At 47.5% G+C, this 27396-nt stretch overlaps 1 protein-coding gene across 1 annotated transcript in view; it reads left to right on the top strand.

The window, feature by feature from the left end:
- LOC140411167 (proto-oncogene tyrosine-protein kinase LCK-like) overlaps positions 1-27396 on the top strand; it is a 209056-nt gene that overhangs the window by 143651 nt on the left and 38009 nt on the right. The window contains exon 10 of the mRNA XM_072500249.1: positions 24111-24187. Within this exon, the coding sequence (XP_072356350.1) occupies positions 24111-24187 (77 nt within the window). The remainder of the gene's footprint in view (positions 1-24110; positions 24188-27396) is intronic.

The following is a 27396-nucleotide window of genomic DNA, read 5'->3' as shown; positions in this document are numbered from 1 at the left end:
TCTTTATGTGCCACTATCAGCACCCTTCCTAACCTTAATCACTCCCATTTACATTCCCTTTGTCTTTCAGTCCATGACATCTTTGTCAATCTCCACCTATCGCTGGCCCCCTATCCAGTCCCACTGCTTCATGCCCTCCCACAACAGTATAAATCTGGGGCGAGATTCGCCGACCCCCCGCCGGGTCGGAGAATCGCCGGGGGCTGGCGAGAATCCCGCCCCCGCCGGTTGCCGAATTCTCCGGCACCGGATATTCGGCGGGGGCGAGAATCGCGCCGCACCATTTGGCGGGCCCCCCACCCATGATTCTCCGGATGGGCCGAAGTCCCGCTACTAAAATGCCTGTCCCGCTGACGTAGATTAAACAACCTACATTACCGGCGGGACAAGGCGGCGCAGGCGGGCTCCGGGGTCCTGGGGGGGGCGCGGGGCGATCTGGCCCCGGGGGGTGCCCCCACGGTGGCCTGGCCCGCGATCGGGGCCCACCAATCCGCGGGCGGGCCTGTGCCGTGGGGGCACTCTTTTCCTTCTGCCTTCACCATGGTCTCCACCATGGCGGAGGCGGAAGAGACTCCCTCCACTGCTCATGTGCGGGGATGCCGTGAGCGCCCGATAATGCTCCCGCGCATGCGCCGCCCGGAGATGTCATTTCCGCGCCAGCTGGCGAGGCTCCAAAGGCCTTTTCCGCCAGCTGGCGGGGCAGAAATTCATCCGGCGCGGGCCTAGCCCCTCAAGGTTGGGGCTCGGCCCCCCAAAATGCGGAGCCATCTGCACCTTTGGGGCGGCGCGATGCCCGACTGATTTGCGCCGTTTTGGGCGCCAGTCGGCGGACATCGTGCTGATACCGGAGAATTTCGCCCTTGATCTTATTTGTAGTTCTCTCTAGCTTTGACAAAGAGTCATCCAGACTCAAAATATTAGCTCTCTTCTCTCCCCACAGATGCTGTCAGACCTGCTTTGATTGTCCAGCATTTTCTGTTTTTGTTTCAGATTCCAGCATCCACAGTCATTTGCTTTTATAATTAACTGAAACCCATAACTGCACCAGGGTGATTTGATTTCCTGCTCAGAGGTTTGTGGCACAGGTTTGAGGTTCTCAAACTCATTTCATCAGCAGAGGGAGGAGATTTTAATCTTGTTGTTTAGGCTGGATCCAAACTCAATCTTAAAAAATGATGGGAAGATGCCGGTGTTGGACTGTGGTGAGCACAGTAAGAAGTCTTACAACACCAGGTTAAAGTCCAACAGGTTTGTTTCACCTGAGGAAGGAGCAGCGCTCCGAAAGCTAGTGTTTGAAACAAACCTGTTGGACTTTAACCTGGTGTTGTAAGACTTCTTACAATCTTAAAAAAAGACAGAATGCAGATCTGTGTCTTGTGCAGCCTCGATTGTCATTATACCGAAAGACTTGGAGGACACAGCTTTAGTAGCAACAAGTAACAAAGTAAGTTGCCAAAATTGCAATTCTCATGGATGTGCATTATTGGACACTTTCTTACCTATTGTGATAATGCTATTCTTTTGAGGCTCTGTTATAAACTAGTTTGTTTTTATTCAGTTTCTGATATATCCAAGATATACAACTCCCTTGCAAATATAACCACTGAATCCTATTCAATTCTGAAAAAATGAAAGACATAACTAACAGCACAAAAGAACAATACAGGAGCCACCTAATATCAGGAAGTTCCACCCAGTCTGTTGTGTATATTGAGCAGTTGTTTTTCATGTTCATGCTGTAACCTTTATTTAATGAACATGCAGGACATACCAGAGAAGATCAGAAGACGTGTCTTTTGTGTTAAAGGTTGTTTGCGCTATAATCGAGAATGCTGAACTCAGTACAATCTATTAATGGTTCGATGAATTTACAGATAAAAGTTCTTCAAATACACAAACAATGGTCAAACTCCACAAAACCATAATTAATAATATGTCAGGCAGTTTATTTGAAGATTGCAGAACACCCTTTAGCATCTATTCTTAGAATAGGAAACACTGGCTTTATGATCTAGCCTCACTAATTGTAAATCATGTGACATCTATATTGACTCAGATCCAAAATATATTTTCAGAATACGAGATTATTTCTTTCATAAGAGTATTCAAATTCATTACATAAAAGAAAAAAAAAAGATTCACTGTTTTCCGACTGGTTGAAAAAAAACCTTTATTTTATTGATGCAACCTCATTAAAAAGTCTCAAAGGTTTGAATAAAATGTGTATCCCATATCCCAAGTATAGTCAACATTCATGATACAAATAGATTGCTCAGTACAGATTGTCGTGTTGGGTGCTCTGCTACACAGACAAACCAACACGGTTGCAGATGGTACAACTCTGTTTTATTACTACCAATAACAACATCTGTAAACATGTCACTGTGGTTCGTTCATTACCCTTTAATCTGTGGACCCAGCCCTAACACTATCTTGGAGAGGCACTCAGCACATGGTGAATGTCTGAGTGGCTTGCTGTGAGCTCTGTGCCCTGAGCTGTCTCCCGCGGGAATGAGCGGGAACTGTGGTGTTCCCCGTTTTATAGTGCGTGTGCCCTTGCTTGTGATTGGCTGTGATGTTGCGTGTGTGTTGATTGGTCCGTTGATCTGTCCATCAGTGTGTATGTGTGTTTGCACCATGATGTTTATCTGAATATCATGATATCCCCCCTTTTTTTACAAAAATATGTGCCTATGTGTTAATAAATATAGATGTGTACTGAGCGCAGCTGAATGTGTGTGTGCAATATCTACAACATGTACATGAGGCTAAACTATATACATAGGAAGGTGGCAGGTCCAACATAGCAACGAGGTTGTACCACAAACAAAACAAGTGTAAACATCAAGCATCAAAACGAACTCCTGTAATGACAAAAAGAGAAACATATTAACATTGTGGCATAAACCTTTAGTGAGTCCAATGTTCAAACAGGCTCATAAGTCCAGCCTAGTAGGTGGGTGACAAATTCGGGTTGACCGCCTCAAGGGTGGGTCAGGATCCACCGGCTGAGGAATGGGCCTGGCCACAGGCGACAGAGGGATGGGCATGGTGGCAGGAAGCTCCATGAAGCCGACATCAGGAACAACAGGAGGGCACGGCACCGGTGTATGATCACGTAGCGAGCGCGGAAGCAGGCGAAGAACCCGGCGATTGCGCCGGCGAATGGAGCCATCAGGCATGCGAACAAGGAACGAGCAGGGAGCCACGCGTCGGAGAACTTCGGCAGTTGCCGACCAGCCACCCTCTGGTAGGTGGATGCGGACGTTGTCTCCCGGCGCCAAGGCAGAAAGATCAGTTGTCTGAGTGTCATGTGCCACCTTCTGCTGAGCACGCTGCTGTCGCATCCTTTGCAGTACTGGAACAGAGTCGGGTGTAGGATCAAGAATGGATGGCACAGTGGTCCTGAGGGCGCGACCCAACAACAGCTGGGCTGGTGAGAGGCCAGTGGTTAGTGGGGCCGAGCGATAGGCAAGCAGGGCTAAGCAGAAGTCAGATCCGGCATCAGCAGCCTTGCAGAGGAGCCGCTTGACGATATGAACATCCTTTTCCGCCTTGCCATTTAACTGGGGATGCAGAGGGCTGGACGTCACGTGTGTGAAGCCATACGAAGCAGCAAAAGAAGACCATTCTTGGCTTGCAAAACAGGGCCCATTGTCCGGCATGACAGTAAGCGGAATGCCATGGCGAGCGAAGGTCTCTTTGCATGCCCTGATGACAGCGGACGATGTCAAATCGTGCAGGCGTCTAACCTCTGGATAATTCGAAAAGTAATCTATGATGATGACGTAGTCCCTGCCAAGTGCATGAAAAAGGTCCACACCCACCTTTGCCCAGGGGGACTTCACCAACTCCTGGGGCTGAAGCGCCTCAGGGGGCTGCGCCGGCTGAAACCTATGGCAGGTGGTGCAGTTGAGCACCATGTTGGCGATGTCATCGATGATGCCCGGCCAGTACACAGCTTCTCGGGCCCTCCGCCTGCACTTCTCCCGAGATGGCCTTTGTGCAGTTGTTCGAAGACCAGCCTGTGCATGCTGTGTGGAATCACAATCCGGTCCAGCTTTAGGAGGACACCGTCAATGACGGCCAAGTTGTCCCGGACATTGTAGAATTGTGGGCACTGTCCTTTGAGCCACCCTCCCGTCATGTGGCGCATCACACGTTGTAGAAGGGGGTCAGCTGCAGTCTCCCGGCGAATACGGGCCAGACTTGAATCATCAGCTGGCAGATTGGCCGATGTGAAGGCCACATGCGCTTCGACCTGACAGACGAACCCCTCTGAATCGGGCGGTGTGCTCACTGCTCTGGATAGGGCATCCGCGATGATGAGGTCCTTTCCTGGGGTGTAGACCAGTTGGAAGTCATACCTCCGGAACTTGAGCAGAATGCGCTGGAGGCGAGGGGTCATCTCATTCAGGTCCTTTTGTATGATGCTGACCAGGGGGCGATGGTCGGTTTCCACGGTGAACTGAGGGAGACCATACACGTATTCGTGGAACTTATCTATTCCGGTTAACAAACTCAGGCACTCCTTCTCGATCGGCGCATAGCGCTGTTCTGTGGCGGTCATGGCCCGCGAGGCATAGGCGACCGTGGCCCATGATGCAGTGTAATCCCGTTGCAGGAGTACCACCCCAATGCCGGACTTGCTGGCATCAGTCGAGATCTTCGTATCTCAAGAGGTGTCAAAGAACGCCAATACCGGGGCTGTGGTGAGCTTAATTTTGAACTCTTCCCATTCCTTCTGGTGTGCGGGCAGCCATTGGAACTCCGTGGTCTTCTTCACTAGGTGGCGAAGAGCCACTGTGTGGGAGGCAAGGTTGGGAATGAACTTGAAAATGAAACGAAATGAATGAAAATGAAAATCGCTTATTGTCACAAGTAGGCTTCAAATGAAGTTACTGTGAAATGCCCCTAGTCGCCACATTCCGGCGCCTGTTCGGGGAGGCTGTTACGGGAACTTCCCCAGGAAGTTGACCATCCCGAGAAAGCGTAGCACTGCTTTCTTGTCTGCTGGCTGCGGCATGGCTGTAATGGTGCTCACTTTGTCTGCATCCGGACGCACTCCTGACCGGGATATGCGGTCCCCCAGAAACTTTAGCTCAGTTTGGCCAAAAGAACACTTGGCTCGGTTGAGGCGCAGGCCGTGTTCTCGTATCTGAGCAAAGACACGCTGGAGACGACTGATGTGCTCCTGTGGTGTGGTGGGCCAGATGATGACGTCGTCAACATAGACGCGCACCCCTTCGATGCCCTCCATCATCTGTTCCATGATTCTGTGAAATACCTCGGATGCCAAGATGATGCCAAACGGCATTCTGTTGTAGCAGTACCTGCCGAAAGGAGTGTTGAAGGTGCACAGCTTCCTGCTAGACTGATCCAGTTGAATCTGCCAAAAACCTTTCGAGGCATCAAGCTTTGTAAAGATTTTAGCCCGGGCCATTTCGCTCGTGATTTCTTCCTGTTTGGGTATGGGTAGTGTTCCCTCATGATGTTGTTGTTTAGGTTTTTCGGGTCGATGCAGATCCGGAGTTCGCCAGAGGGCTTTTTTACGCATACCATGGAGCTGACCCATGGTGTGGGCTCCGTGACCCGGGAAAGCATTCCTTGGTCCTGGAGATCCTGCAGCTGCTGCTTGAGGCGGTCTTTGAGTGGTGCTGGGACTCTACGAGGTCCTTGAATGACCGGGGTGGCGTCCGGTTTGAGCCGTATTCTGTAAGTGTAGGGCAGTGTGCCCGTGCCCTCGAATGCCTCCTGGTTGTGGCGAGGAGCGAGTGGAGCTGTGCCCTAAATTCTGCATCCGGGAAATCTGACGTGCCTTCTGGAGACAGAGCGTGTACCCGCTGAACGAGGTGGAGAAGCTTGCACGCCTGTGCGCCTAGCAGGGAGTCCTTCGATAATCCAACTATCTCAAAGGACAGTGATGCTGTGTATGCATTGTGTGTCATCTGGAGCTGGCAGGATCCCATGGCCGGGATAATGTTTCCTTGTAGTCGACCATCTTACAACGGGATGGTCTGACCTTCAAGGCGTAGAAGGCTGACCATGCTATTAGGTTGGCGGAGGCACCAGTGTCTAAACGGAATGTGATTGGTGACCCGGATTGACACTGTTCACTGGCATCGGCTGGTGGGTCCTGCTTGGGGGCATCCGGTTCCTGTCAATGACCACAACACGGTCGTCTGTATCACCGGTCTGTATCTCGACAGGGTATGACTTGGTGTATGGAGGCTGAATGGTCCGCACGTCCCTGCAAGGCTGGCGGAATTGGGGAGCGTTGGCAGGTTGAGCTGCTCGACAGTAGGCAGCGTGGTGGCCCATCTTGCCACAGCGGAGGCATTGTCGGTTCTTTGCTGGACGTTGCCGCTTTAAATATGCGGATCCACAGTTGCCGCACGTCATGACATCATGGTGTTCGTTACGCCATTGCGCATGCGCAGTTCTGTCCTGCGTAGAGCGCGCCTGCGCGTCACGTCCCTCTGCGTCAACGTCTCTTTTTGCGCGTACAAGCGCGGGAGGCCGCGGAAAGCACGCAAAATGGCCGCCCTCGTCCGGGCCGCGGGCTGGGAGGAACTCGATCACCTGGACCTGCTCGGCCTCGTAGGACCCCTGCCTTGCCGATTCGGCCGCGTAGGACCCCTGCCGTGCTGATTCGGAGTAGCGGCTGGTCGCGTTTTCATGGAGGACGCAGGCTTCGATGGTGGTGGCTAGGGTGAGGCTTTTAATTTTGAGGAGCTGCTGGCGTAGGGTGCCCGAGGTGACCCCAAAAACTATTTGGTCCTGAATCGTGGAATCGGAGGTGGCCTCATAACCGCAGGACTGCGCGAGGATACGGAGGTGTGTTAGGAAAGATTGAAAAGGCTCATCCTTACCCTGCAGGCGCTGCTGGAAGAGGTACCTCTCGAAGCTCTCATTTACCTCGATGCTGAAGTGTTGCTCGAGTTTAAGAAGGACCGTCTTGTACTTCGTCTTGTCCTCACCTACCGCGAACACCAGGGAGTTGTAGATGTGGATGGTGTGTTGCCCTGCCGCGGAGAGGAGGAGGGCGATTTTCCTGGTGTCCGAAGCATTCTCCCTTTCTGTGGCTTCTAGGAAGAACTGGAAGCGCTGTTTAAACAACTCCCAGTTAACGCCGAGGTTTCCAGCGATTTAGAGTGGCTGCGGCGGGCTGATGGTGTCCATGGCGCAGGATGGCGGATTCCTGAAGATGTGTAGGTAGGTCTCACAGTTGCTGGGTTCCAATCCTGGTACTATGTCGTGTTGGGTGCTCTGCTACACAGACGAACCAACACGGTTGCAGGTGGTACAACTCTGTTTTATTACTACCAATAACAACATCTGTAAACTTGTCACTGTGGTTCGTTCATTACCCTTTAACCTGTGGACCCAGCCCTAACACTATCTTGGAGAGGCACTCAGCACATGGTGAATGTCTGAGTGGCTTGCTGTGAGCTCTGTGCCCTGAGCTGTCTCCTGCTGGAATGAGCGGGAACTGTGGTGTTCCCGTTTTATAGTGCGTGTGCCCTTGCTTGTGATTGGCTGTGATGTTGTGTGTGTATTGATTGGTCCGTTGATCTGTCCATCAGTGTTTATGTGTGTTTGCACCATGATATGTTTATCTGAATATCATGGCACAGATCAGTGAACTATTTGTCATGTAAACCCTTTGCAGATCATTCAAGTATTTGTCCCAATCTTGCTCAATTTGTTCCATGTAGCATTTAAAACAAATGAGCTCATTAGATTATTTGTATTGTGTATATCCCATGTAGGCCAGAGAATAATCTAGAGCCAATTTAAAAGGAAGGATGTATTCAGTTAAATCTGGTGGGGCGGGGGGGGGGGGGGCTCTCCGAGGGGGCCTCCATTGTGGCCTGGCCTGTACCCTATGCCATGTTGCGTCGGGGCTGGCGCGGAGAAGGAAGCCACTGCACATGCGCGCGTTGGTGCCGGTGCCACTGCGAGTGCGTGGACCCTGCGGCGCCCAGTTGACAACATGATCAGCAGCTGGAGCGGCGTGGACCACTTCAGTGCCATGCTGGCCCTCTGTAGGGTCCAGAATTGCTGATCCTGAGGCCATGTTGACGCCGTCGAGAAACGCAACGCATTTCCAACGGTGTCAACACTTAGCCTCAGGATCAGAGAATCCCGTCCAATATTTTTCAAATATTTGAATCAGTCTAAATGTTCACAAATGTTGGACATGAACATATGAATTTGCTATATCTCTGACAACCCTCTAATGACTGAAGGAGAACTTTTGCATCAAAATTTCAATATAATTTTTGAATCTATAGTCTGAGAACGATATGAATAATGAAATGTTCAAGTCTGTGCCCTGATTCAGAACAAACATTTTCTCCAGCTTCTCTCTTACCTTCCTTTATGCTTTCTCTGAGCTTATCCTGCCCTTAAACCATCTCCTGCTTTCAAATCCTCTCCCATTAACTGCTGACCTCTCAACTTCACCCCTCGACCTACATGCGAGCTAACATTGCAAATGGTTCCCTTTCCTTAGACTCTTCCGTTCAAAAGCAGCAGCATCAACCGCCTTCTGAGAAAAAAATCTTTCTCTTTCCTTGCAAACTGCAACCCCCATTTCAAACCTTCCTTTCTTTTCTATAGGTGAAACAATTTGCAGGGCCACAAAGTGATATCACTGTCATGACAGGCCTAATGGCCTCCTTTTGCTCTGTAACCATTTTATGGTTCTGTAAGTGTAATATGAGATGTCACCTTCCATATCCATGCCCACCTTTCCCACAATTCCATGTTTGAATCTTCCAATCGGATTTAATCAAGGGCACACATTACATTCTTCTGTGACTGAGAATATTGGAAACTTTTGCTTTGTCTTAAACTCTTTGCAGTCTTTAGCATGGTTTCCTGCCAAATCCTTTGTTCTCCAGTTGAATGGGACTGCTTTTGTTTTGTTCCACTCTCATCTTTCTGATGGTAGTCACAGCAGCTCCAGTAATGGCTTCTCTTCCCAGTAGCACACTGATGCCTCTGGATCTATCATTGGATTGCTCCTGTTCATCATTTATAAGCTGTCCCTTATTGAAATCACCCAAAGACATATGTCAGGTTCCACATATATGTTGACAACAACCAACTGTAAATTTACAGCAGGCTTCATAACCACTCAGTCTCCCAACCCCTGCTGCATTGTCTGTGTATAGTCAGCTTGCTGTCTAACATCAGTCTGACATGAGTCACAGTTTACTCCATTTAATAAGTCAGAAGACCAAAACCATTATCTTTGCTGCCCCCCACCACAAAACTCTGTATCTTCACCCCCGATCAAACCTCACTCCCTCCACCATCTCAGGCTGAACTGGCCGTTGTTGCCTTGATAGTCTATTTGAGCTTCAGCTGAGATTCCAACCCCTATCCGCTCCAATACAAAGACCACCTCCATAACATTGCTGGTCTTCATATTGTCTCGACCAACCTGCTGCTGAAAACCTTATCCATGTTTTTATCACCTCTGGATTCAACAATTCCAGTCTTTGACTGGTTGGCATTCCATCCTCCATCTTTCTCAATCCATAATCTTCGTTCATCAAAACTCTCTTGCTCATGCATTAACCATATTGAACCATGCTCACTTATCACCCATGTGATCACTGAACGACATTGGTTCCCAGTTCCCGATGTCTTCAGTTCCTATCCTAATCTCACCCCTCATTAGCTACCTCCGTAACCTTCTGCAACTCTAAATTCTCCAAGAACGGGGCGGCACAGTGGTTAGCACTGCTGCCTCACGTCGCTGGGGACCCGGGTTCGATCCTGGCCGCGGAACACTGTCCGTGTGGAGTTTACACATTCTCCCATGTTTGCGTGGGTCTCAGCCTTACAACCCAAAGATGTGCAGGGTAGGTGGATTGTCCATGCTAAATTGCCCCTTAATTGGAAAAAAAAAAGAATTAGGCAGTTTAAATTTATAAATAATTTTTTTTTTTAATTCTCCAAGAACTGTGTTCCTCCTGCTCTGACCTATTGTGAGTCCCCATTCTCATCTCCAGCAAAGTTAACTGCTCTTTCACTGATCTAAGCTGTACAGAAATTTCTGCCTACACCAATCTGCTTTTCCACTTCTCTCAATGGAGTTGAAGGAATTAAAAACTGAACGTACAGCCAACCCGATATCCCATTTTGCGGCACTGTCTAAGATGCATTTCTATATCATGAACTGGTTACTTATATTAATTATTCTTTTGGCCCAAAATCAGAGAGGGGATCAAATAACTAAAAACAACTGAGATGCTCTATCATTTCCCAAGAATAATATATAAAAGTTGGGAACAACCATTATTTCTCCTATCTTTATTATAATAAATGACAACCCACCATAACTAGGATGAAGTTATGAATGACAATAAAAACCTTAATATTTATATGGTGCCCTCCATGGCCACTAATGAAATACTCTTGAAGTACTATTATGTAGGAAACACATTAGCCAATTTGTGCAAAGCAAGCTCCCACAAAAAACAACATGATAAAGACCGGGGCGGGATTCTCCAATCCCGCGGCAGCGTGTCCACGCTGGCGTAAACACGGTCGCATTTTACGACGGCGTGAACGGGTCGCTGCCAGGACTAATTCTGGCCCCTAAGGGGGCCAGCACGGTGCTGGAGTGGTTTGCGCTGCTCCAGCTGCCGATCCCGGCGCAAACTGTGTGCCGCGGGATCGGTACATGCGTGCATTGATGCCGGCACCAATGCGCGCATGTGCAGTGACCTCCTTCAACGCACCGACCCCAACGCAACATGGCGCAGGACTAAAGGGGCCGGCTCGTAGGAAAGGAGGCCCCCAGCCGGAGAGGCCGGCTCGCCGATCGGTGGGCCCCGATCGCAGGCCAGGCCACATCGGAGGCCCACCCCCCGGGTCGGACACCTCCCCTTCGCCCCCACAGGCCATCACCCGACTCTTCCACGCCGAGGTCCCACCGGCTCAGAGCAGGTTAGAACGGCGCCGGTGGGATTCGTGTTTTTTCTTACGGCCGCTCGGCTCATCTGGGCCGGAGAATCGGCGGGACCAACCACGCCGGTGCCAATGGCGCCGATTCTCTGCTCTGCGGAGAATCGCGTGCCAGCATCAGGGTGGCGGGGCAGCATGGCCCGGTCGAGGTGATTCTCTGGCCCGGCCCAGGGCTGGGAGAATCCCGCCCATATAGCGAATCTTTCTGAGTCATATTGGTTGAGGGTAAAATATTGATCAGGGAGCATTTCCTGCTGTTCTTGAAAATAGTCCCGTACATCTACTTTAACCTCAGCATAAAGCAACAAGTTACATTGCAATTCAGCCTTTGGCCACATATGAATGTATTTCGTGATTAAGATACCATTATTGTCAGCACCTCTGATAGAGCAGTGCTCCCTCAGTACTACACTGGATGGAACTTGAACCCGCAACATCAAAGGAGTGGGCCAAAAACCTCAGCCACAGCTGAGTCAAACAGTGCTTGTTTTGGTGAAAGATACTGAATATGTAAAAGCTGTTATCATGTATTCCACATGATAATTAAGGTTATCCCACTATATTGCTTTTAAAAGATGATGGAATCATTAATATTTCACATTACATCAAATATCAATTCCTGCCCTGCCAACCTCCTCAACACCCCCTACCAGATTATTTTACATTTATTTCTTAAGGTGGGACAGGTGGACAAAGATGGCAATCGTCTGCAGTTGAGACAATCCATTTACTTGCCAGGTATCAGTCATTTAGATCAAGAACAGGGGCTGAGTGGTTTAAATGTTAGAAATGTATTCCTTGCAGATTAATTAATACAAGTCCTTTGAACGTTGTCTTTTCATCTTTCGGACTGTATCCCAATTTCAGATAAACATGAGATCAAAGTATTCTTTCAATTGTAAAAATCCGAGCTGGAATTCATTTGGACAGTCTCAGGCCAGACTTGTTTGAGACTAATTTGTGTTAATTGCTATTCTCACTCCAAATTGCCGTATTGCTGATTGAAATGTTGTTAAAGCAAATTAGCTTTACCCTGTCTCTGGCCAATGATGATGCTTAATGATGATCTAATAGTCAAACTTAGTTCAGGGAGAGGTCATGATACTGTACTCTCCCTCTGGTGAGAATGGGTCTAAAAGTGAATGTGCTTCAGCTGTGCAAATTCAGTTCCCTGTGGACACACACAAACCTGACCTTGAATTTGTTAAACAGTTCTAATTTGGCACCATCACTGTCAAGGGACAAATTGAGGGCATTGTTGAGGAAAATTGCATGGTTATTGAAGCAAGGGTCGATCTGAGGTTTTGCTTTGAAAACACTGGCAGGGCAGGACTGGGAGTGAGCTCTATTATCTTAACTGAATTGCTTGATGATGTTATTAGGTGGAGTTCAATTTGAAAGATGTTCCATTTTCCACTATTATCCTTCCATTGGCAAGAACAGATATTTTAAAGCTACTTTTTATATTTAGTTGAATGAGAAGCATTTGAATTACTGCGGGCTAAACAAGGTTTCATACTTTGAGATCCTAGTATAGCCAACACTCAATGCTGTTTTCACATACAGTAAATTATTGTGTTTTAACAATGAGACATCTTGTAAAGGATGATGTTCAGTTCACGATATAAAGGAAGGCACCCTGAGAGTTACATATTTCTCATCATGATCCCAGCTAAAGGAAGGTACACTCGTGTTCAAAAGCTGCTTTGTTGAATTCAGTCAGTTAATTATCAAAGTTCTATTTTGCTGTTTCTCAGGTCTAATATTTGCAGAATTGTAACTGCAGCTATGCCTCAAATTTGTCCCTTTATGGAGAAATCTAGAGTGTTATTTGTGTGTGTTAGTTCGCACAAATAGGATACCAACAGTCAATTATTTATTTCAAGAAACCATCTTCACCTAACTATCAAATATACCATACTGGAAACAAATTATTTTTTATCTATATTAAATATACTATGGAATACTCCAAATAAAATGTTATTATAGAATCCTCGACTGATATTTTGAACAAACATTTAAATATCCTGTTGAGCAATGTGATTGCTTTAGGGTTACATTACCTGTGTAGCTGTGGGTGACACTCTCACCCCTGAGACAGAAGGTTGTGAGGTTAAGCCCACTTCAGGACTTAAGCATGAAAATCTGAGCTGGTGCTCCACTGTAGTAAGTTGTGGGGTTGCCACAGCTTTTGAATGAGACCTTAAGCTGAGGTCTTGTCTGTCCTCTCGGGTGCATGTAAAAAATCTCATGCCAATATTTTGAAGGAGAACAGAAGTGGCACAGTCGTTAGCACTGCTGCCTCGCTGCGCCAGGTTCCCAGGTTCAATTCTGGCCTTTGGTGACTGTGTGGAGTTTTGCACGTTTTCCTCGTGTGTGCGTGGGTTTCTTCTGGGTGCTCCAGTTTCCTCCCACAGTCAAAAGATGTGCAGGTTAGGTGGATCATCCATGAAAAATTGCCCCTTAGTGTCCAGGGATGTGCAGGTTAGGTTATGGGGTTACGGGGAGAGGGCAGGGTGGACATTGGTGCAGTGCTCATTCGAAGGATCGGTACATACCCGATGGGCTGAATGGCCTCCTTTTGCACTGTAGTGATTCTATGACGTGTTCTCGCTCTTGGCCTGGATAATATTTATTCTTCAGTCAATAGCTATTTGTGGGAGCTTTCTATGTGCCAATTGGCTGTAGCATTTCCTACACCACAGTAGTGATTACATGTTAAAAGTACTTTATTGCAGGTAAAGTGTTTTGGGTGCCATGAAGGACACTTTATAAATGCAAGTTATTTTCCTTTTTAAATTATCTGAACATATCCCATGAATTGTTTGAACTTTACATATGGTTTGCTAATGGTTTAACTCAATTTTAGTAGAAAACTCACTTTTGAAATATAATCCAAAATGGAATACTGCCTGTTTGTCTCCACCATTGGGAACCCCATCTCAGAAAATCACCATTTTAAACCCTTGCATTTTCACAATTTGAAGGCAGGTGATTCATTATGAGTAAAACTTGAATTCTACCATTTCTTATTAACAGGATCTCACAAACCTTCAATCCTATACGCATTTTGTATTTTCAAAGATTACGTAAAACATTATAAAATTTATCCTGCTTTTTGTTTTGGATATAGCCAAAAGCCTCTTTAAGGTCAAGTATGATAAATAATGTGATTTGGCTTGGGTATTTACAATCTGTGTGTTTTCCTAAATTAATCAAATTTAATTTATCATTTCAGACTGTGACAATAGTGGTACATTTTGTACTATCTACATAGTGTTTCCTGACTACAATATTCCATTTCCCATCTCAGATCATTTCTGATAATTGGTAGTTCGAGGTATGGACCACAGCTTTGAAATATTTGGGTGAAGGCCAGGTCCTGCATAAAGTACAAAAATAAACATAAGAACAAAAGAAATAGCAGCGTTCGACCCTTTGACCCTGCTCCATCATTCAACACGGTACTGCCTGACCTTGGGCTGAAACTCAATTTTCCCGACCGCTCCCTATATCCCTTCATTCTCTGACAGACTAAAACTCTGTCTATCTCAGCCTTACATAGAATCAAAGATGGAGCATCCACAACCCTCTGGAATGGAGAATTACAAAGACCCACAATCCTATGACTGAAGAAATTTCTCCTATCTCAGTCCTGCAGGTTGGTAGGTATTCGGAGGTCCCGGAGGCTGGGCTCTTGAAAGAGTGGCAGAAACCCCAGATGGAGTAGGACTGAAGTCCACGGGTCAGGCAATAGGGCAGCTGAGGAAGGTCAGGAGGGCAGTCTATCAACATGGGGAAAAGGCAAGAAGGATGATGGCACACCAACTGCGGAAGCAGGATGTGGCGAGGGAGATTGGAAAGGTGAAGGATAGGATGGGTAATATGGTCTTGGACCCGGTGGGGATCAATGGGGTATTTGAGGACATTACAAAAGGCTATCTGATTCGGAACCCCCAGCTGGGGTGGAGGGGACGAGGTGTTTTTTAGACTGGCTGGAGTTCCCCAGGAGGAGGGCCTGGTGGAGGGTCTGGGAGTGTCCATTGGATTGGTGGAGGTGATGGAAAATATGGGGGGCGATGCAGGCGATCCGGGCCTGGATGGCTTCCCGGTGGAATTTTATAAAAAGCTTTTGGGGGACCTGGGGCCCCTGCTGGTAAGGGCATTAAATGAGGCAAAGGAGAAGGACAACCCCCCACGCTATTGCAGGCCTCGATTTCCTTAATTTTACAGAACAATAAAGACCTGGAGCAGCGTGGGTCCCACTGCCCAATTTCATTGCTGAATGTGGATGCCCAGTTGCTGACTAAGATCTTGGCCTCACGGATTGAGAACTGTGTTCCGAGGGTGAGAGGGGAAGACCAGACAGGGTTTGTAAAGGGGAGGCATCTGTCGGCCAATATTAGGCATTTGCTAACCGTTGTAATGATGCCCCCGGAGGGACGGAATGTGGAGGTAGTGGTCGCTATGGTCACGCAGAAGGCCTCTAACCAGGTGGAATGAGATTACTTGTGGGAGGTGCTGGGGTGGTTTGGGTTTGGGAAGAGGTTTGTGGATTGGGTCCGGTTGTTGTATCGGGTGCCGGCAGCGAATGTGCGGACAAATCGGGTGAGTTTGGGGAATTTTAGGTTGCATCATAGGACGAGGCAGGAATGCCCACTTTCCCATTGTTTTTTGACTTGGCCAAAGAGCCATTGGCAATGGCGCTTAGAGCAGGGGATAATGAGGGGGTGGGGGGGGGGGGGGGGGTGGAACATAGGGTCTCGCTGTATGCGGACGATTTATTGCTCTATATCAAACCCATTGGAAGGTATTGCGGGGATCATGGGCATATTGGAGGAATTTGGTCGGTTCTCTGGGTACAAATTAAACATGGGGAAGCAGGAGAGGAGGCTGGGTGAGCTGCCGTTCAAGGTAGTGGGGGTGAATTTCAGGTATCTGGGCATCCAGGTGGTGCGGAGATGGGAGCAGCTACATAAATTAAATTTGGCATGACTGGTGGATTTTAAGAGGTGGGACATGCTCCCACTGTCGTTAGGTGGGTCGTTAGACGGCGGGTGCTGTCTGTGAAGATAACAGTTCTCCCGAGGATTTTATTTGTGTTCCAGAATCTTCCGATTTGTAGTCCAAAGGCTTTTATTAGGAAGGTTAATGCACTGATTTGGGGGTTTGTAAGGGTGGGTAAAGCCCCACGGGTGAAGAAGGTGCTGCTAGAGCGGGGACCGGTGGGGGGGGCGGTGCTGGCCCGACCAAACTTGAACTATTACTGGGCAGCAATTATAGCCATGGTGAGGAAGTGGATAGTGGGGGAGGGGTTGGTGTGGGAGCAGATGGAGGCGGCCTCTTGTAAGGACACTAGCTTAGGGACATTGTTGACGGCACCTCTGCCATTCTTGCCAGCCAGGTACTCCACATGTCCAGTGGTGGTGGCAGTCCTGAGGGTGTGGGGACAGTGGGCGGCAGCACCTCAGGCTGGAGGGGGCCTCGGTTTGGGCACCGATCTGCAGGAATCATAGGTTCGCTCTGGGTGCGTTAGACGCAGGGTTCCGGGGTGGCGGCGGGCGGGATTGAGCGGTTTCGGGACCCATTCATTGGGGACAGCTTTTCAATCTTGGAGGGGCTGGTACAGGAATATGAGCGGCACAATGGGAATGGGTTCTGGTACTTGCAGGTGAGGGACTATTTAAGAAAGCAGGTGCCTTCCTTTCCAATCTACCACCCCCAGGTTTGCAGGATAAGGTGGTGTCAAAAACAGGGGTGGGTGAAGGCAGAGTGTTGGAGATCTACAAAGAATTAATAGACTGGGAGGGAGCCCCAATAGAAGTTCAGCATAAGTGGGAGGAAGATCTGGGGAGGGAGTTGGAGGCTGGGTTGTGGGGGGAGGCTTTGAGGAGAATGAATGCATCCTCTTCGTGTGTGAAGCTTATTCAATTCAAGGGCACATATGATGGTGGCCAGGATGGTTAGGTGTTTTGAGGGGGTGGAGGATAGATGTGGGCAATGCGCAGGTGGGCCTGTGAACCATGTCCACATGTTTTGGGCCTGTCTGAAGCTGGAGGGATTCTGGTGGGGATGAGCTGACATTATGTCAGACTTGTTGAGGGTGAAGGTGGTCCCAAGTCCAAAAGTGGCAATCTTTGGAGTGTCGGGAGACCCGGGAGTCCAGGGGGCAAGAGAGGTCAATGTGCTGGCCTTTGCCTCCCTGGTAGCCCAGAGACAGATTTTGCTGAAATGGAGGGACTCAGGGCCGCCGAAACCGTCGGTGTGGGTGTGGGTGAGCGACCTCGCGGAACTCCTCAGGTTGAAAAGATCAAGTTTGCCTTGAGAGGAACTGTGGAGGGGTTTGCCCGGAGATGAAAACCGCTCATTTACTACTTTGAGATGAGTTAAGATGGCAGCAGTGTTTGGGGGGGGTTAAAAAAGGAGGTGGAGGGTAGCGGCAGGGAGGGTGGACGGTGGAGGGTTAAATATTTATTTGTTATTTGAATTCCTGTTTGCCCTCTTTTTGGTTGTGGTTGTGCTTGATGTATATATATAAATGCCTTCATAAAAACATTTTTTTAAAAAAGGAAATGCAATTATACCACATCTACTGGCTCCCCTTTATCTACCCTACTAGTTAAATATGCAACAAATTCGAACAAATTTGCCAAATGGGATTTCCCTTTCACAAAACCATGTTGAATTATTCAATGATAGAATCATAGAATTTACAGTGCAGAAGGAGGCCATTCGGCCCATCAAGTCTGCACCGGCCCTTCAAAAGACCACCCCACTTAAGCTCACACCTCCAACCTATCGCCATAACCCAGTAACCCCACCTAACCTTTTTTGGACACTAAGGGCAATTTATCATGGTCTTCCACCTAACCTGCACATCCTTGGACTGTGGGAGGAAACCGGAGAACCTGGGGGAAACCCATGCAGACACTGGGAGAACGTGCAGCCTCCACACAGACCGTGACCCAAGCTGGGAATTGAACCTGGGACCCTGGAGCTGTGAAGCAACTGTGGTAACCACTGTGCTACTGTGCTGCCCCCATACTATGCTTTTCTAAGTGAATTGTTAAGACGTCCTCAATAATAGATTGCAACACTTTCCTGATGATTGATGTGAGGTTAAATAGCCTCTAATTCTCAGTTTTCTCTCTCCAAACTGTCTTGAATAGCAGTGTAACAGTTACTAACTTCCAATCTAATGAGACCATTCCAAAATCTAGGGAATGTTAGAAACTCATAGCAGCACATCCACTATCTCTGCAACTATTTCTTTTCAGCCCCTAGGATGTAGGCCATCAGGTCCTGAGGATTTGTCAGATTTGTATCTGTGTTTCTCCAGTACTTGTTCTGTGATCGTGGTTACCTAATTTCCTCGCTCTTATTAGCTCCTAGGTTGCCCTCTATTTCTGGTGGAACACTTTTTACTGAAAAATACAATCCGGGAAATAGAATGCAACTAAAGGGAGGTCATATAGGGCCCAAATTGTATTGCAGATGAAGCCTGTGCTATTTTATGCAAAGGATTTTAATTTAGGTCAGAAGTAAGAAATATCAATGTACTTCATGCCAACATGATACAAAACCATGAGGAACAGTTTAATTATGAAAATGTCAGTAAACAGTTCTCACCTTTAGATTGGGCCAATGGTTGTGCTTATTGTGCACTTTATTCTGCAATACCTTATTGTACATGTCTGTATGAAGTACATTAGTCATTCAGTGAAGCCTCTTCCCTCTGTCCCGAGTAATTGTTAACTACATTCTCACATTCAAAATTATTATTTTTTATATCTGAATAAATGACGTATCCAACTCCAAAGTTGCCCATTCTGTCCAGAAGCATAAATTACAGAACATAAACTAAGGAGTCCAAAAATAGAGCTCCCAAATGCATTTTGAATGCATAGAGAAGGGGTTCACCCAGAAATTGAGTAAGGTGTGAAACAATATGTAAAAGAAAATATGGTTCTATTGGTGGAAATTGATGCTCACAGGAAGAAACTCAATTATCTCTGATGATGATCTCAAGACAAGCCAAGGATAGGTGCACTGTTTCTTGAAACACTGTTTCACAGTATTACTGGGCAAAATCAGATAGTCAACGCTTACATTTCTTTGTTGCCGTAAAGCGAAAAGGTATGGAGGTGCCCACAGACTAGATTCCTGTAAAACACAATGAGAGGTTTATTAAGGGTATTGCTCATACAATCAAGGTCGTGATCTGATCAAAGCTAGCGCAAACACTTTGCTGACTACACATCATGTTATGCAGAACCAGCAAGAGTGTATTCCCAGATATATAACACCCCTCCCCTTTTACTTCATTAGTGCTATGACAATGATCAACAATTATACAACAGACTCCCTGATATGTTATTGCTGTACATATATATAATTCAACAAGACTCTCTCTGCGGTGGATATCTATTCCTTTTTAGTAGAATTTGGCATTCTTGAACTCAACTACCTGTGGCCTCAGAAGTATCCTCATTCCTTTCTGTCGATGGTACTTTTTGAGTAGTTATTTCAGTATCTGTCACTTTCGGCATTGAAAAGTCCTAAGAAACAGAATCCGAAATTATCATTGTCTCAGGTCACCATTCCAAAGTAAAACTCTTTGGATCTTCTAAAGGTTTAACCTCTTGAGAGGTTTTTACAAACTCACTTCATGCAGCAAGTAACTGATGAGCATGACATCGCCAAACTCTTTCATCATCTGTCTGTACGGTGTATAATATAGGATCTGTCTTTGCTAGGATCATAGCTGGTATCCATTTCTCGTTCGTGGTGTAATCCCAGCTTGCACTCTCTCTCCCTGGTTGAATAGCCGCTTTTGAGAGATTTTCGCCCTTTTAACAATTTGTGCTTGTTGTTGCCATTTGACAATCTCGGAAAAATCAGGTGGAACTAACAAATCTGTGTTCGTATTTTCCTCTTAAACACCAGCATTGCCGGTGAATGTTGTGTGGTAGCATGTACAGTATTCCGGTAAGATATTAGAAATTTGTTTACTCTTGATAATTGTCCCTGTTCCTTTGATTGTTTGATAGATTGCTTTAATGATTGCACAAAATGTTCAGTCAATCCATTCATTGCTGGATGATATGGAGCTGACTTGATCTGGTGCACACTGTTCCCTTTCAAGCAGTCCTCAAACTCCTTCAAAGTAAACTGCACCCATTATCACTGACAATCTGCTCCGGTGTTCCAAATCTTGTGAATGTTTTGTCTAGTTTCTCAATGGTCTGCTCAGTCGTTGTTGACTTCATTATCACAATTCTGGCCATTTCAAATGTATGTCTACAATCACTAATATGTGATATGTAATATATATGTTTCTGGAACATACCTCTTCATTCATCTGAGGAAGGAGCAGTGCTCCAAAACCTAGTGGTTTGAAACAAACCTGTTGGACTTTAACCTGGTGTTGTAAGACTTCTTACTGTGCTCACCCCAGTCCAATGCCAGCATCTCCACATCATATAATCACTAAGAACATGGGCGGAATTCTCTCAACCCGGGGCCGGACCAGAGAATTCCCGGAATCGGCGCCATTGGTGCCGGCATGGTTGGCGCGGCGCCGGTCGGGGGCCTCTCTACGCAGCCGGCCCACCGATTCTCGACCTGGGATGAGCCGAGCGGCCGTCATAAAAAAGCCGAGTCCCGCCGGCGCCGTCCACACCTGCTCTCAGCCGGCGGGAACTCGGCGTGGAAGGGTTGGGGGACGGCCTGTGGGGGGGGGGGGGGGTGCGAGGGAGTCCGACCCTGGGGGCGGCCTCCGATGTGGGCGGGTTTAGCACACTGGGCTAAATCGCTGGCTTTTAAAGCAGACCAAGGCAGGCCAGCAGCATGGTTCAATTCCCGTACCGGCCTCCCAAACAGGCAGCGGAATGTGGCGACTGAGGGCTTTTCACAGTAACTTCATTTGAAGCCTACTTGTGACAATAAGCGATTTTCATTTTTTTTTCATGTGGCCCACCGCCTCTCTGGCTGGCGGCCTCCTTTCTTCCGCGCCAGTCCCTGTAGGCCTGCGCCATGTTGCGTCGGGGCCTGTGGGTTGAAGGAAGCCACTGCGCATGCGCGCATTGGCGCCGATGCCACTGCACATGCGCGAATCCCGCGGCGTCCATTTGACGCCAGGATCAGCAGCTGGAGCGGCGTGAACCTAAACTGCGAGAAATTAAACAAAATATTCACAAGATTTGGAACACTGGAGCAGATTGTCAGTGATACCGACGCTGCTGGGGAACAAGTTCTAGTAGATGAAATTGATGCGCGATCAATTACACTCAAGACAAAGTGATTTCATAACAAAAGGCTTTAATCTACTAGAACTTGTTCCCCAGCAGCTTCGGTACAGAAAGTGAAGGCTGCTGGGACGGCACCATTTCTTATACTCCGCCTGTCAGGGCGGAGCTACGTAACAACAGCCAATGGTAGACTCCTGGGTCTAACCAATGGTCATCAGCCTCTTAGGTACCGCAATACCTGGTACTACCACAGGGATGCAGTTTACTTTGAAGGAGTTTGAGAATTGCTGATCCTGAAGCCGTGTTGACGCTGTCGAGAAACGCGACGGCGTTTCCGACGGCTTCAACACTTAGCCTCAGGATCACAGAATCCCGCTCCATGTGTCCTTCCAGTGGACCAGCATAATCGATGTGTATTCTCTGCCATGACTGAATCGGCCATTGCCACGGATTAATGGTTGTAATGGTGGAATATTCCTTAATTTTGCACAAGATTGGCAAGAATTCGGCAAAAAATGCAGGGAAAGCTCAGCAGGTCTGGCAGGATTCGTGGAGAGAGAAATAGAGTTAATGTTTCAAGTCTGTATGACTCTTCATGCTGAATGAGAGCCATGTGAACTTCCAAACTTTGGGCGAGATTTTCGCACAACCCACCACATGTTTTGTGGTAGTGGAGGCAGCCCACCATTGGCCGGGGGCAGGATCTTCTGGTCCCGCTGTTGTCGACGGGGTTTCCCATGAATGCACCCCTTGCTGCTGTGAAACCCGCGGGAGGGAGGGTGCACCATCGGCGAGATTGGAGTACCCCGCCAACTTGAACAGTCTGAACATTGTCAGACCTGCTGAGATTTTCCTGCATTTTCTGTTTTTTATTTCAGGTTTGCAGCATCCGCAGCATTTTGCTTTTATTACTATGGCAGGAATTTTTAAAAAATAAATTTAGAGTACCCAATATTTTTCCAATTAAGGGGTAATTTAGCGTGGCCAATCTACCTACCCTACACACCTTTGGCTTGTGGGGTGAAGCCCACGCAGGCACGGGGAGAATGGCAAACTCCATACGGACAGTGACCCGGGGCCGGGATTGATCCAGGTCTTCAGCGCCGTAGGCTGCAGTGCTAACCACTGCCCCACCGTGCCGCACTGTTATGGTAGGAATTTAATCTGTTTGTGATGCTAAAATGAAAAATACGACGTAAGAATGAAATTTAATCTGGACCCTGCCTTTGATCCCAGGAAAAAGGTTGGATAACGGTATTTAATGCAAGGCTGGATAAGAGCTCTGCCAATCAAAGGCCAGTGCTTTGCTCTACAAATGAGTTCTATTGACACTTGGGGCTGGATTTAGTGTCCCCCCCGCCGCCCGTTTCTTGGCAGGTGAGGCGGCCCGCCAGCAGATTTTACCGGTCCGGCCGTTGTCAACTGGATTTCCCAGCCCTTGCTTGAGCCAACTCAACTTGTCTAAGGATATCTTGATTTCTGTCAACAACTTCATCTGAATATTTAGGTTGCTGATTCCACAGACTAACCGGTCACGTAGCATGCTGCTGAGAGAAGTACCAAATTTACAATATTCAGACACTTGTTGAAGTCTGGCTACAAAAGCGGATACCATTTTACCCGGACCTCTGGTGGCTGTATGAAACCTGTATCTTTGCATAATGTTGGAGGGTCAGGGTCCCTCACTAACTGCACAAATTGATCTAGGAGTCTGGAACCTCTGGAAATGTTAAGCTTGTATGTTTGTGGGCCGCAAACTGTAAATGATATTACTTTTATTTTTCTCTTCTGCCATTATTTAATTGGCAGCGGAAAAGTATCAAAGCCTTTCGACATATTGGCCCCAACGTTTGACCTCTGGGTCAAACGGATCAATGTTTCCAAACAGCAACATCGCTATTCAACTATAGATGATCTTTTCCCTTTGAGAGGCACTCCCCCCGCCCCACCACCTACCCCATCCAAATTTTCTTCAACTGACTTGTTTTACTCTCGTCACTAATGTCATTTTGTGAGGCGATCGACGAGGGAGTGTTGAAACACAAAAGAGATTTATTGAACTAAAGCAACTCTACATACAGGAAAGCACAACTACTGCATGAGTCTTGTTCCCATGACTCCCAGGCTACCTCTGACCAAGCCCCAATGGCCAGAGACAGCTAAACCCCTGATTTGTTTGCGCGCTGTGTCTCCATCGGCTTTAGGCCCATCACATGGCCCGTGAATATCGCCCCTTAAATGGACCATGCTGCCACATTTTCCTTACTCATTAAAGGCTGGACATTATTGTTGGCAATTACCAAATGATTGTTAACATGTGTACCAATTTCTCTGTCTGCTGTTTAACATCAATGTTGAACAAACTGTGCTTTGACCTTTGACCATGTTTATTTCCTTAAACACTAACAACTTGTTAGGTTTCGATGGTAATCTGTAATAAGAACTAGGAAGCAAGTCTTGACTTCTTCGACTCCAAGTTTACTGTGCTCAGTAACACTTCTCCAACAACTAAACAGTGCCACCTGTATACCCTTTATATATTGGTGCAGTCTATTCTACAATAAGTGCAATCTATTAAACAATTAAAACCCCAATGTATTTGGGAACATTAACTATTCTCCACACAACTGACTACTAGCATCTGTAAGTTTAAATGTTTAAATCATGGTCTCACTGTCCCCACTCGATTATGGTTAAGATGGACTCCCTTTGTTCTGTCAATGAATGTTAGGCATCATTATCTTCCTGACAGGATATAAGTTTTAAAGACTGTACTAGAACATAGTTTCAAACAGCATCCATTCTACTGCTCAATAATATATTGCAGGTAGTTGTGGTCCAGGATTTATCTATCTATTATGTTCTGTTTTTCAGGTAGTTTAGTGGATTTCCTGAAGACAACTGTGGGATCAAAACTCAGCATAATTAAGCTGATTGATATGGCAGCGCAGGTGAGTTGCTAACCCTGGTTGTGTATGCACGTAGAATTAAAAAAAGTGGAAATGCTGAAACTGCACAGCAGCTCTGTCAGGGTCTGAAAAAGGAAAGAACTGACAAGTCTGAAACAGTTCTGCTGGGTATTCTGAGCTGCAGAATTCGCCTATTCTTTACTTCCAGGCTCAGCTGGTGTATTTCCAACATTATTAAGTAATAATTCCGTTTTTCTTTTCTCTCTGAGTACCTATAGTTACCACTGTTTGGAACAAACTACAGGAGATGTTTGTGATTGATCCATATTTTAACATTTTTTCCTGCAGAGACCTTTTAAGTGCTGTTAGTTACAAAACACTCAGCATGCCTAAGGTTTGACTCTACAGCACTAAATTAACTATGTTACAAGGAAGGTCCACTGGTTTTAACAATGATTGGGAATGAACAATATGTGACCAATAAAAACCAAACAATCGCATGTTAAGCACTATGAAGAACCTTAACCACATCCCGTTACACATTGAAATGATAACTAAAGCTAAATAAACCTACCAACCCTTACCACACCCGCAATTATGCACTTTTTTTTTAAACACACTGCAAAGAAGTACACAGTATGTTGAAGGCATCCAATCTTTATGTGGTATGTGGGAGTTCGAAGAGCGACCAGAGCATGAGCAAAAGAATACATGCATAAAATGAGTGCAAAAATCCGAGAGCATAAGGCTGAGCTCAAAATCAAGTTTTAGAGGATTTATATCAATATTCTTAATCTTACATTCAAGAGGTGAGGCTACAGCTGAGGTTATGGCACACTCACACCTCGGTTTGTACTCTGGCACAGGAAAAGGACAGAATAGGTAAAAAGGCAACTTGTTGTTGCTCTCACTTAGCTGGCTTTGTACCCCAAATCCAGTGCGAAAGTTCACATTCGTGTAAGCTAAGAACAGGCTGCGACAGTGGATGATTACGTTCTGTTACTGCCATGAACTTAGAAAACACAGTGCTGAAGGAGGCCATTCGGCCCATCGACTCTGCACCGATCCACTTAAGCCCTCACTACCACCCTATCCCCGTAACCCAATAAGCCCTCCTAACCTTTTTGGTCACGAAGGGCAATTTATCAAGTCCAATTCACCTAACCTGCACGTCTTTGGACTGTGGAAGGAAACCGGAGCACCCGAAGGAAACCCATGCAGACGTGGGGAGAATGTGCAGACTCTGCACAGACAGTGACCCAGCAGGGAATCCAACCTGGGACCCTGGTGCTGTGAAGCCACAGTGCTATCCACTTGTGCTACCGTGCTGCCCCACTTACTAAATTTACTTACTAAATCATATTGTACTGTTCAGAATATCTCTGAATAATGAGAATAAGCAAAGGGAATGTAAAAAAATAATTTATTTTGAATTAAATTGTGATTTACTTGAACGACTTAACATTCACAGGGAGAAGGTATTAACAGTTTTAACAGGCATATCAGTGGATAAATACCCAGGGCCCAGTGAGGTGTATCCTAGGTTGCTTGAGAAGCAAGGGAAGAGATTGCAGCAGCTCTGACAAAATAATTAAAATCTTCTCTGGCCACAGGAGAGGTGCCAGAGGACTGGAGGATAGCTAATGTGGTGTCATTATTCAAGAAGGGAAGTAGGGATGAACCAGGAAATTACAGGCCAGTGAGTCTAACCTCAGTGGTAGGGAAACTACTGGAAAACATTCTGAGGGACAGAATTAATCCCCACTTTGAGAGGCAAGCATTAATCAAGGTTAGTCAGCATGGTTTTGTCAGATGAGAATCATGGGCAAAATTCTCCCCCAACGGCGCGATGTCCGCCGACTGGCACCAAAAACGGCGGCAATCAGACGGGCATCGCGCCGGCCCAAAGGTGCGGAATGCTCCGCATCTTTGGGGGCCGAGCCCCAACATTGAGGGGCTAGGCCGACGCCGGAGGGATTTCCGCCCCGCCAGCTGGTGGAAATGGTGTTTGTTGCCCCGTCAGCTAGCGCGGAAATGCGGCGCATGCGCGGGAGCGTCAGCGGCCGCTGACAGTTTCCCGGCGCATGCGCGGGAGCGTCAGCGGCCGCTGAAAGTTTCCCGCGCATGCGCAGTGGGGAGAGTCACTTCCGCCTCCGCCATGGTGGAGGCCGTGGCGGAAGGGACAGAGTGCCCCCCCGGCACAGGCCCGCCCGCGGATCAGTGGGCCCCGATCGCGGGCCAGGCCACCCTGGGGGCACCCCCCGGGGTCAGATCGCCCCGCGCCCCCTCCAGGACCCCGGAGCCTGCCCACGCCGCCTGGTCCCACCGGTAAATACCAGGTTTAATTTACGCCGGCGGGACAGGCAATTTCTGGGTGGGACTTCGGCCCATCCGGGCCTGAGAATTGAACGGGGGGTCCCGCCAACCGGTGCGGCCCGATTCCCGCCCCCGCCCAATCTCCGGTACCGGAGACTTCGGCGGGGGCGGGATTCACGCCGGCCAACGGCCATTCTCCGACCCGGCGGGGGGTCGGAGAATGACGCCCCATGTCTTACAAATTTGATTGAGTTTATTGAAGAAGTGACTAGGTGTGTATATGAGAGTAGTACGGTTGGTGTAGTCTGCATGGACTTTAGCAAGACTTTTGACAAGGTCCCACATGGGAGGCAGATGAAGAAGGTAAGAGCCCATGGGATCCAGGGAAATTTGGCAAACTGGATCCAAAACTGGCTTAGTGGTAGGAGGCAGAGGGTGATGGTTGAAGGTTGTTTTTGTGACTGGGAGATTGTACCCAGTGATGTTCCCCATGGATCGATGCTGGGTTCCTTGTTGTTTGTAGTATATATTAATGATCTGGGTACGCATGTAGGAGGTATGATAAGTGAGATGTCACAATAATTGGTGGTGTGGGTGAATAGTGAGGAGCAAGGCCTTAGAGTACAGGATGATGTAGACGGGTTGGTTAGATGTGCAGATGAGTGGCAAATGGAATTTAACCATGAAATGTGTGGGGTAATGCAGTTTGGGAGGACTAACAAGGCAAGGGAACATACAATGAATGGTCAGACGCTAGGAAGTACAGAGGATCAAAGGGACCTTGGTGTGCAGGTTCACATATCTCTGAAGACCGCAGGGCAGGTAGATAAGGTGGTTAAGAAGGCCTATGTGATTGAATATAAGAGCAGGGAGGTTATGCTGAAGCTGTATAAAACACTGGTTAGGCCCCAGCTGGAGTACTGTGTACAGTTCTG

This window comes from Scyliorhinus torazame, chromosome 1 (genome assembly GCF_047496885.1).
Source record: "Scyliorhinus torazame isolate Kashiwa2021f chromosome 1, sScyTor2.1, whole genome shotgun sequence".
NCBI classification, from domain to species: domain Eukaryota; kingdom Metazoa; phylum Chordata; class Chondrichthyes; order Carcharhiniformes; family Scyliorhinidae; genus Scyliorhinus; species Scyliorhinus torazame.
Note: the sequence above shows the minus strand (reverse complement) of the source record. Positions and strands in the feature narration are given on the sequence as shown.